The sequence below is a fragment of the Lagopus leucura genome, unplaced genomic scaffold (assembly GCF_019238085.1).
Source record: "Lagopus leucura isolate 7727_CA_CO unplaced genomic scaffold, USGS_WTPT01 Super-Scaffold_73, whole genome shotgun sequence".
Taxonomy (NCBI): domain Eukaryota; kingdom Metazoa; phylum Chordata; class Aves; order Galliformes; family Phasianidae; genus Lagopus; species Lagopus leucura.
This window is the reverse complement of record NW_024962252.1, coordinates 61,003,034-61,014,679: the sequence shown is the minus strand read 5'-3', so window position 1 is coordinate 61,014,679 and position 11,646 is coordinate 61,003,034. Positions and strand designations below refer to the sequence as shown.

The following is an 11,646-nucleotide window of genomic DNA, read 5'->3' as shown; positions in this document are numbered from 1 at the left end:
CACAAGGTCAAGGAAAACATAAGAAGTGAAACACTGGCTTGTTGGCTGGGCCCAAAGAGTTGTGGTGAATAAAGTTAAACCCAGTTGGCTGCCGATCAAGAGCAGCGTCCTCCAGGGCTCGGTACAGGGACCACATATTTAACATCTTTATTAATGATCTTGATGAGGGGATTGAGTTTGCAGACCACACCAAGTTGGGAGGGAGTGTTGATCCGCCTGAAGGGAGAAGGGCATTACAAAGGGACCTGGATAGACTGGATTGATGGGCCAAGGCAAACTGCATTAGTTTCAGTAGAGCCTAGTGTCAGGTCCTGCATATTGGTCACAACAGCCCCAGGCAACCCTACAGGCTTGGGGAGGAGAGGCTGGAAAGCTGCCCGATGGGAAAGGACCTTGGTATACTGATGGACAGTTGGCTGAATATGAGCCAGCGGTGTGCCCAGGTTGCCAAAAAGGCCAATGGCATCCTGGCTTGTATCAGGAATGATGTAGTGAGCAGGACTAGGGAAGTCATCCTGCCCCTGTACTCAGCATTGGTGAGGCCTCATCTTGAGAACTATGTTCAGTTTTGGGCACCTCAGTACAGAAGGGACATTGAGGTGCTGGAGCAGGTCCAAAGGGCAACAAGGCTCGTGAAAGGGCTTAAAGAATATGCCCTGTGAGGAGAGACTGAAGGAACTGGGACTGTTCAGTCTGGGGAAAAGGGGGCTGAGGAGAGATGTTATTGCTCTCTTCCAATATCTGAAAGGTGCTTACAGTGAGAACAGGTTGGTCTCTTCTCACTGGTGACAGGTGACAGAGGGGAAATGACCTCAAGTTGCACTGGGTTAAGTTTAGGTTGGATATCAGGAAACACTTTTTTACAGAAAGGGCTCATATCACGTGCCACGGACGCTTGCAAAGGGGAGGTTGTGTCCAGACTGTGCCTTCCTTCAGATCTGTTCCTCTCCAAGCAAGTAATGCAGCAGAGAAGAGCCGCATGGTATTTTTCCAGGAAGTGGAGAGCAAGGAAGTTGCTGTGGGTCCCTGTGCTGCCAGCATGGCCCAGGTTGCACCCAGCTGCTGGCCCAGTGGTAAAGGTGCTGCAGGTCTTGGGAAAGCAGTCGGAGCAGATAAACATCCATTTTCACTATCTCCAGTACACTGAGCAAAGATAAGGAGTCATTCACATACGGGTATTTGTTTGACCGACCCAAATTATATGGAGAAGGTATTACAGCAGGGTTAGAGTTTATCTGCAAGTCTAAACAAGCAAAAATCTGCGAGGGCAGGAAATGGAAAGTGCCTGCGGGCGCCTGGTCCCGCGTCTTGAGCGCCACGGGGGAAGGCTGAATCCTACGCTCTCTGACCGCAAACCCGAAGCTCGCGCTCTGGGCTCTTACAAACAGGATTACCCTTAGAAAACCACCCCAACCCTCTACACGCACCACCCGCCCCCCGTCCAAGCTGACGCCACACGCCCCAACCACCGCCTCAAGGAGAGCCTCCCCAGCCAATGAGGAGCCAGCAGCCGAGCCGCGCGTCCAATAGCAGCTCGGCAGGGCTCCGCCCCCGCGGGCTGTTAAGGAACGCCGGCGGCTCAGCCGAGGGCGGATCCGCGTCGCCCTTCCCGATCGCCCCCTCCCCTTTTCTTCATGCCGCTTTACGGCGTTCCGCCTTCCCCTCGGCTCTGAGCGCCGCTACCGGCTCGGCTCGCAGCGGGCGGGAGGCGGGACCGCGGCGGCCAATGAGCGCGGGGAGCGCCGCGCTGACGGAGAGGGCGGTGGCGCGGGCGCTGCCGTAAAGCGGGCGGCGGCGGCGCGGGGGAGCCGTCCGCTGCGAGGGCTGCAGGCGAACCGGGCGCAGCCCGTTTGCTCCCGGGCCGCCATGGCGGGGGCGCTGGCCCGTAAGGCCGCGGACTATGTGCGCAGCAAGGAGTTCCGAGACTATCTGATGAGGTGAGCGGCGGGCGGATGCCGTCCGCATTTGACCTTGAGGCGGGCGGGTAGGAGCGGGGCACCGGCAGCAACGGACGGATGGGCTGCGAGGCTCGGCGGAGCTCTGCTAATGACGTTAGGAAACCTCTCGCTGTACCTCTCGCAACTGTTGCGGCCGCTGTTCGTTGTGCGAGCCCGTGGGAGGGCACTTGCTGGTGTGAGGAACGGCCCTGCTTGGGGCAGGCGGGGTGGGTCTGTGTGGGAGAGAGCTTCTGCGGTGAGCAGAACGCCTGCGGCATGGTGCTCTGTGCAAGGTGGGAAGCGATGCCAAAGCAGTGACCCAAATGCGGGAGGAGCCAGAACACCTTCACAGCGAGACGGCAGCCAGAGCAGGCCTCAGCAGGACTTCCTTCTGGAAGTTCTGAGGGTATCCTGTAATCTCGGTGGATTCTTTGTGACATTGACACTTTGTTATTGTGCTGGTATTCATTGGGAGCGTGTATGCTGTAGTAGTGCATCGGTCTGCTCTGTAATAAAGGGAAGCAACTAGCTTTTGGAAGAATGAATTGCTCCCTGACATCACCAAGGTTATCTGTTGAAGTATCGTTTCCTTTATCAAAGGCTTAAGGGCAAAAAAAAAAAAAAAAAAAAAAAAGCTGTATTTCATCTTGGTTCTCCTCTTGAAGTAAACAAAGTTCAGTTATCTGAACATGCACAGGATTCTTGCTTTGTGGGATGGGTTCTGTCTTTTGTCATTTTATTACTGGGTGTGCCACGAAGCTAGTTGAACCACCCAGGGCAGCCTTTCAGCATTGTTCCTGCCCTAGGAAAGCAATATAGGCTCTTGTTTGTGCTTGGTATGGTGCTTAGAGTTTAGCTAACTGTCAATAAAAGGCTGCAGTCTTCCACTGTAGTGGAAACACAGTATGTCTACTTAACGGCTGTATCCCAGTATGTTCTTTCCTGAAAGCTCCAGCCTACTGGAGGGCTCTGCATCTTGCACAAAACTCCTTTCTTGCCCTGCTCTTAAAGCAAAGCTTTGAGTCTATGCTGTCTGCTCTAGAAATCAGTGTCTAATCACGTCAGTAATTACAGTGAGGCTTTCAAGTGTGTAATTTCTTCGTGTGAAACAATGACTGGAGATCCTGCTTGCAACACTTAGGTTGTACATCTTCATGCTTGACCTTTGATAGAATAACAACAATTGTCCAAAGCAGCAGAATTGACTATATGGTGAGTTGTGAGCTGTTATATCTTAGTGTAGTCAGTCCTTGCAGAGGTCCATCAGGGTAAGTAGCTTCAGTTTCAGCTTCATAACTCAAAATCAAAAGCTGATTTAGTGAACACATACTGCTGTTCTCAGGTGGCTATGTCTGGCATTACATCATGAGCAAGCTTCTGGATCTTGCACAAAGAAAAGATAAATTGCTTTTAAAACTGTCATAAATAATTAAATGTTCTGCCAATTTCACTTCTGGCTTCTCTGAAGTGGTGTTTAATAGGGATGTGAATGACTGTAAATCATGTAAATATAGATTTGCCCTAATTATGTCTTGAGGTTTTAAAGTAAATGTCATAAGAATGTAAGCTCTAAGTATGGCTTCTTTTCCTTCTTGTAAACTTCAGCAGCAATGTTAGTTTAAAACAAGCTGATTGGCATATCGAGGTTTGACATTTTAGAACAAAATGCTGTCATTTTCACGGGATTGAATGTAATTGTTGGAAACTACAGATTTGGAGTGGTATCTCTTCAGGAGTAGATATATGCAGTTGCCCTGTATCTGCAGTAAGGATCCTGTAGCATTTGTTGCAGCTGTGTTGGCTGTAGAGCTTTGGGGCCGGTGTCTGCTTCTGGAGGAGCTGAATGACCTTGTTCTGCCCTCTTCTGGGAGCATAATAGCTGTTCCAGTTTCACGTGAGCGTGGGGATGGCTGCAAGACCTTAGCCGGAACTGTTAGCAGCAGGCAGCATGGTTCTATTTTAGGCTTCTGCATGCATGTGAACAACTTGCATCTTAAAAAAGAAGGTTGGATTCTGTTAGCACAAAAACACTGTGCTGAGGGGCTTGTTTGAATTTGTTTTTTTAAGATTTTACCAAAAAAAAAAAAAAGGTGGAATGTGCACTTGTGAAACTGGCTTGCCAGTTGATTATTGCTACAGTTAATAAGAAAGCAGTGGAACAAGCAGATAGGTTAATCAAGGATGTACTAACAATGCACCTTGATTCAGACTGCTGCTTGTAACGAAGATTCAGCTTGACCTCTGAAGTAGGCCTGATTGTCTACTTACCATAGGCATTTGTTAAGTGATCATGGAAGCCAATATGATGGGAGTAACTAATAGTGGTATAGATCAGCTTTAATAGTTCTGGTAATTACATGATGGCTTAAATGAAGCCTGTACATTCCTGGTGTGTACATGGCATGTTAGGTCACTGAATGTTATAGTTTGTATCTAATACAGCCATGGTTGGCCTGAGCTTAGTGACAGCAAAACCTCCGGCAATGTTTGGTTTAATCTACTTAAATATAGGTATATGGAGAATTCATTGACTTCAGAGCTTTTACAGTGAAGCTGTAGCAGTTTAGCTTTGTTCTAGACAAACCTTGAGGGCTTTTGACATCTGTTTTAAACTAGCTTAGGATGGGGGTTTGGATGCTTTGTTGTCTGCAGGGCAGGAAAGACTTTCTATGAATCATAATGAGGTTTTTGTTCTGCAAGGTAAATGACACTTCAACAGTAAACATTTCTCATAGTAACAACTCTTGAAGGAAATAACAGTTAAATTAACCAAGGTTACTGCCAAGGTAAGTTATTGACTTGTCTTTCATTTCTTGTGAGCATCAATCATATATGAATTATGAAGGAAACTAATATTTTGTTTCTCTTTCTCCCATTTGCTTTATTGAATGGCAAACAATGATGGGCCACTTCAACAGCACGGTAAGGAGTGGGGAGGGGACCTTTGTTTCATTTTCTTGCATGAGTTCAGTAACTTGTGAACTTTTTCCTGCCTCAGCACTGTTAATGAAGTTCCTTGCATGTGAAAAGCACCAGGAGTGGTGCACTAGTAATTGCAGATCTAGGCTTTATGTGACTGTCTCACAGTAATAACTTGAAAAATCAACAGGTCTTTTCCCATATTCTTTGCTAAGGAGATCTTATCTATCTAGAGCTGCTCTGCTATATAGCAGAGACACTGGTAGCATAGTAGTGACTGACTTACATTGCTTGACTTAATTTTTTTTAACCAGCTTTACTTGAGGCAATAAATAGTACCATGTAACTCTGTCTGCAGAGTTTTTCTTAGCCTTTCAGTTTGCACCTGAAACTGGAAGTTGATATTTTAGGCCTGTTATGCTCTGAATGATATGGTTGTGATGGCTCATAATAGTAAGAATCATAATGTTATGGAGAACTTGCTTGTCTCTGCAGACCAAAGACAAACAGGATAGGTGTAGTTTAATTATTGTTTGTGAAAACATCAAAAGGCACTTAAAACTGGATAACTATTTCAAGTGAAAGGGCTTCACACCTACCTCCCTGGTCAGCAGAGGAAAGTTACTGCTGTGGCATCTCAGGTTGATGATGGATCTTCAGTTTGTGTAACTGGAGCTGGAAGTGGTCTGCAGTATATCTGTGTTGTAATGGCAGTTACACAAAAACACGAAGTTGACCTGAACTGCCTTTCAAACCAAAAGTCTCCAGTAAACATAGAATGGCCTGAGTTGAAAAGGACCACAATGATCATCTAGTTTCAAGCCCCCTGCTATGTGCAGGGTCACCAACCACCAGACCAGGCTGCCCAGAGCCACATTCAGCCTGGCCTTGAATGCCCCCAGGGATGGGGCATCCACAGCCTCCTTGGGCAACCTGTTCCAGTGCTTCACCACCCTCTGTGTGAAAAACGTGGACAGGGTTAGAGCCTTAAAGACCTGTTTTCTGAAACTGAAATTGCTGTTTCAGGAGTCTTATTTAAACAGTAGAGGTCACATGTGTACTGTCTCACCAGTTACCTTTTGTGCTGTGATTTAGTGTGATAATGTGGATACATTTGTCTTAGCCATGATTTGCACAGTAAGATAGTGTATGTGATTAGGTACTTCTTGTTGGCCCACTTGCTGTCCTTTAACTAGTTTCATTAAAGAATTGGAAAAAAGTATCCTACATACTGCTGACTACATACTACATACCGCATGCTGCTGACTGTAAATGCTCTTCTTCTGTTGCAGCAAGTACTTTGTGCATAAGTTAAAGATACATTTCTTTATACTATCTAAACATACCTGTGAAGTACAGATACCATGTAACCATGCAGCTATTCTCAGTTATGCCATTTTCTCTCTTGAGAGGCTTTAGCTGTTAAAGGTGTTAATTTTTTTATCAGCAAAAGTACAGTAAAAATAAATGTGTTTTTTTGCAGCTCCTGAATACTCCTTTAAATCTGAATTTGAGCCGATATGGTCTGTAGGCACAGAAATATTACCCTTTCTTGCATATTGCAGGAAGGTCAAACTATGAAAACAATGTGTAATGTAACATTCCAGTTTTCTGTATAGGTTCTAGTTAAGTTACCAATATTGCAACCTAAACTTACAGGAAACAAACGTGGCTTTCAATCAGAGTCTAATTACGATGTTACAAGCTGATATTCAGGCTGGCAAAATGTTGCTCTTGAAATTTCAGTTGCAAGAAACTTGAATGTCCCCTGACAATTCCAAAGTATTAGAGTATCTCTAGTATCCCCATTTGGGGAAGAGACAAAAGCATGAGCTTAACAGGTATCTGCAATGCTTTTTTTCTTTTCTTCTACAGCACTTTTGGGGCCCAGTAGCCAATTGGGGACTTCCTGTTGCTGCTATTAATGACATGAAGAAATCTCCAGAAATCATTAGTGGCCGAATGACATTTGGTAAGTACTGAGTCAAGCATCTTCTCAGTGAACTAACTACCTGGTGTAGGGAACCTGCTTTGGCAGGGGCGTTGGACTCGATTATCTCTGGAGGTCCCTTCCAACCCCTACAATTCTGTGATTCTGTGAACTGTAGAACACCAATTCCACACTTAAAGCAGTGTGGTATTAATTTCTTATTAACTGATGATCAGAACAGATGCAGATATGAAAAATCTTTCTATATAACCTTGGGGGCCTCTCATACTGAGTTACCAGAGTTATGAAGTCTTTTGCAGAGCTTTTCAGCAACTTTTTTTTCTTTTGTACAGAGTCCTGGTGCATAGTTTTAGTCAGCAGACTCAAGCATTAGTAGTTACTACTCTACTACTGCTTGCATTTTTTTTTTTGCATCAAGGATACTGATACAGTGTGATTGGTGTGAGACTTAAATATAAACAGTGACACTGAAAAAACAGTAGTGCTTTGTGGGGTGCTAAAAACACCTGAGGTAGACTAACTCCTTCCAAGCAGATGCCTGAATGTCAGGAGGCTATTATGGCTCTTGATATGATGTAAAAATTTCATTTTTAAATACATAAGCAACAATTATTCTGCCTTTTTTTGCATGCGTGTAGCCTTTGCCTATGTGTCTGTATTTTAAGTTCTTCTGTGTTATCATAAAACAGGTAATTTACTTTACTAAACTGATACTTCAATACTAGTGTAATTGCAGTTAGACTCGTTAAGGAATTAACAAATTCCAAATAATTCTTCTCCCCCACGCAAAATGCCATTGGGTTAAGGAAATCTATTGCCTCATCTATACTAGATTCTACTTAGAGTAATTCAATCTATTAATCTACTACCCTAGAGATGAAAGACCAGCTTAAATATTGTCTCCAGTACAGTGAGAGTGTGTTTTGCAAATAATTTTTGGTGGCAGATACCCAGCTCAGTAAATTCAGACACTTAAGACAGAAACAGAGCACACTGTAGTTCTACCCCAGCTGCTTTAGATCCTGCCACAAAAAAAAATAATCATACTTCAATTGCTGAGTAGCTTGAAGCTCATTAACATACCTAGTATTTTAGAAATGCAGTCTTTTTCTTACTATTTGTTTTTTCTCATATCTCCAAATATTTGCCGATTTTGCTTTTTTTTTATTACCCTAGTTACTTAAAAAATAATAATTGAATGTAGGCATTCAGATACAGAATAATGCAGGATAAAGTTTGGAGAGTGATGAATGTTTGTTAATGCCTTTTTCAGTTGCAGCTATTTATTCCTGCTCCTAGTTTTGATCTGATTTATAGCTGAACAAAAGTTTATAAATATGAAGTAGTTGCTAGGCTGTCCTTAAATTAAAAGGTTTTCTATGTGTAGAGTCAGACATCAAATTCCTGGACTCAGAAGAGCTTGAAGTGATTCCACATGCTAAGTACAAATAACTCAGTGTGGTCTAGTAATGAGCTAGACCTGAATAAGTCTAATTCAGTTCCTTTATGAAAGGTGTTGTTTATGGCTCTTAGAGCCGTTAACGGATCTCTTAAGTTCTTGCCTGAAATAAAAAGTATTTGGTAGCAAACTCTACTTTTTTACTTTGTTCTTGTTCACTACAATTGATAACTCAGATAACTGAACTGCCATTTTATAATCAGAACAGAATAATTATATACAGAATTAGTAGTTCTCCAATGAAAAGGTCACAGGACTATTAATAGTTCAGTGTGTGCTACTTGCAGCATCGAAACTTGTGATGGTAATAGCATCTGGTTGTGTTTACTGCCCTTTCTAGGGTACTTTTTACAAGTATGCCTGGGGTGGTATGTGTACAAATATTTATTTCATCTTCTAGGTTCTGAACCTGGGTAAAAAAAAAAATCAATTTAATTTGAAAATTTTCCAGATTTTTTTTTATTCTTTCTAAGCATGTTGGAAAGCTAAAGCATGAACTCTGCAAAACTGATGCCAAAATAGGTTGTAATTTCCTGTATTTAAATGCAGTTATAGCAGGAGGGTGGATTGAGACTATTTCTTGCCTTCCTGGAAAGCAGGTTAGAAACCTTTATGCTTCTGAATGCTCATAATTTCTTGTGGCTGGGTGCATCTGGGAACTTTAAGAGCTTTTCCAGTAACAACTATATGCAGAGTAAGTACTTATTAAAAATACTGTCCTAGAAATCTGTCAAGTTATTTGTTGCCATATCTCATTGGTATTAACAGGAGGTTTTTTTTTTTTTTAATTTCTAGCTGAGATAGTTTAAGTCGTAACCTAAAGAAAGCTTCAGTTGGACCACAGCAATATGAAGGTTTTTTGTGATGATTCCAGCCCCACAATTTCTTATATAGTAAAATTAGCACTTGACCACATTAAGGATCCAATGCGAAAAAATGCATAAGTTTGTAACAACTGGAAAACTCAAATGCCAGTGAGAAGCATTCTGTGTATTGTTAACATTTTGCTGGTGTGAAAATAATTTCTCAACAAAATAAAAAATAATCCACTATCTATTATAATTATAATGATATCTATTATATTTTGCAGCACTGTGTTGTTACTCCTTGACTTTCATGAGATTTGCCTACAAAGTGCAGCCAAGGAACTGGCTTCTCTTTGCATGCCACTTGACTAATGAAGTTGCACAAATTATTCAAGGAGGGCGACTGATCAAATACAGGCAAGTTCCAACTTGTTGGCACTCAGCATGCTCTTTCAGTGACTTTTACTTGTGGTGCAAGCCCTTGCATGGCTTCTGGGCTTGTTAATAGGCTTGCAGAAGATAATGAAGAAAAAACAAGCTTGTTGTCACAGGTGGAAATGTGACTTGTCTTGCATGTCCCGTGAGCTTTGGAGGGGGTCTACACAGAAGAGGCTGGAAGGTCATGGATGCAGACAAGGCTTTTAGCAGCTGCTGGGATCTTTGATTTTTTGCTTAATGTACTATGTTGATTAGTCCATATGTGTCTATTTCAATGACTTCTGAGATTGAAACACTCATAAAATACTGAAGGGGGTGAATGTCTGAAAGGTGAAAAGAAACTAAGCTGATCATTCTTGTATGTATGGGGTAGATCTGAGATTTAATATTATGTATCCATGGAGCAGACTGCAATTCTTGCACTTTCATTATATAGTTACTATTATAGACACAATCCCAAACAATCCTGATGAATCAGAGCTATGGTTTTTCTCTTTTAAGAAATGCATCTGGTGAGATAATGTCTCCTGATCTATAAATTAAAGAGGACTTAGGAAAGTTGCTACTGGATCTGCCTTTGTAGAAATGACCAGCTAGGTGTCTGACATTCCTGAAGTTGTACTGTGCATCCAGACTTTTGCTAACTACTGAAGTTCAGTATTTGCTCTTTAAAAAAAACCTTGTTCTTCTCCTGACAGGTTGGAGAAAAAGAACTAAATATCTAACTTGAACTAAGCCAAGGAATATGGTCATCCTGAATTACAACCAAGGAAGATCTGCCATCTACAGTTGCTGTGACAAAGACAATGGGGATAAAACAAAAGCACCTCTTGTGAATGACCCCATCAATAATATTTCTAATTTTTATCTTGCCTTTTTAAAAGTACTATACAGCAATGGGAACCACTGCTTCTAATGTTTTGTTGCCTTATTTGTCCTTAGTAACTACCCTTCTGACTGAGTTTGTTACTCAAACAACCAGCACTATTTGAAAACAAATTTCTTATTATGAAAATAAAATAGCTTGTGATGGCTTCACCAACTTGTTTCCAAATTAACTGGAACAGAGGTCAGTAAAACAGAACTGTAGGTGGTATTATTCTATACATTAACATATACTTAAAAGCCATTTAACTTGGGTGCATTCATTCCTAGTCTCTTTTTTTTTTTTTTTTTTTAAACTTAAGCAGTGGCTTGCTAATCTCCAAGAACAAATGTGTAGACACACAGCCTGGAAGCAGCCAGCTTTCCGTCTTACTGCATGCCTTGTCTCAGTAAAGAGACATATAGGTAACAATTTTTAAGTCGCACATTACTTAAAGATGGTGAAAAGCAAAAGCATAGCACTGAATTCTGTCAAATTCTACAGATCTGTAGAATCTGTACACATCTATCTATTCTACAAAGTCTGATACTATTTTCCAGGTAATTCTAATTTGTTTTACTACTGCTTGAGTTCTAGATGTATGTAATCTTTATTCAGTCAAGAACTTAACTTAATTTGAGTCTGGGATGTGAAGGACACAAGGTGCCTTTCATTAGTTTTTTTTGATGTCACTGAAGAGTGATTTTCATGCATGACCTGCCTGAAAGTTACATTGTTGTTAAAAATGTAGATGACAAAGAATGTACATGGTGGGTTTTATTTTGGTGCAGTGTTTTGAACAATAAAACATATTCCAAATGGCAATAAACCATCTCAAATTGTGAACAGTTCTGTTTATCATACCGTGATATCAGATCCTAAAATGAAATTTTAGGAGGGAGAATCTGTTACTATGATGGCATGGAGCAAAAACAGACTAGAAAAAATAAATGGCATTATCCTTTGCATGTAGTGAATCAAGGCAAATATCCTCTCGATCCTATTATCTAAAACTTCCTTTTTCCTTAGGAGAAAGGAGCTGAGGATTTGACTGAGTGCTACAGCTGCAATAGACAGTGTTGAATTTGTACTAGTTACTCAGCTATGTAACATGCAACAGGTTTCTTTTGGTTACCTATACTGTAATAATGCAGACTGTACTAAAGGACTTGCCAGCTATGGCAGGCTGAAAGAATTGAATTGTAGGCTAGTGTTGTGTTGTTCCTAATAGCATAATAGCTGAACAATGTGGCAGGTATACAGTAGTCACA

At 41.8% G+C, this 11,646-nt stretch overlaps 1 protein-coding gene across 1 annotated transcript; it reads left to right on the top strand.

The window, feature by feature from the left end:
* The first annotated feature begins 1,801 nt into the window (after positions 1–1,801).
* MPC1 (mitochondrial pyruvate carrier 1) lies at positions 1,802–11,207 on the top strand. Its single transcript, XM_042886600.1, has 5 exons — positions 1,802–1,937; positions 4,856–4,859; positions 6,732–6,828; positions 9,357–9,489; positions 10,209–11,207. The coding sequence occupies exons 1-5, from the start codon at positions 1,867–1,869 to the stop codon at positions 10,225–10,227; spliced, it is 324 nt and encodes a 107-aa protein (XP_042742534.1). The 5' UTR covers positions 1,802–1,866; the 3' UTR covers positions 10,228–11,207.
* Positions 11,208–11,646: the final 439 nt, after the last annotated feature.

Excerpts from the sequence above, each read along its gene's own strand:
- MPC1 (XM_042886600.1), top strand. The coding sequence starts at position 1,867 with ATGGCGGGGGCGCTGGCCCGTAAGGCCGCGGACTATGTGCGCAGCAAG. Across the intron at positions 6,829-9,356 it reads TAGTGGCCGAATGACATTTG|CACTGTGTTGTTACTCCTTG; the intron begins GTAAGTACTGAG and ends TATATTTTGCAG.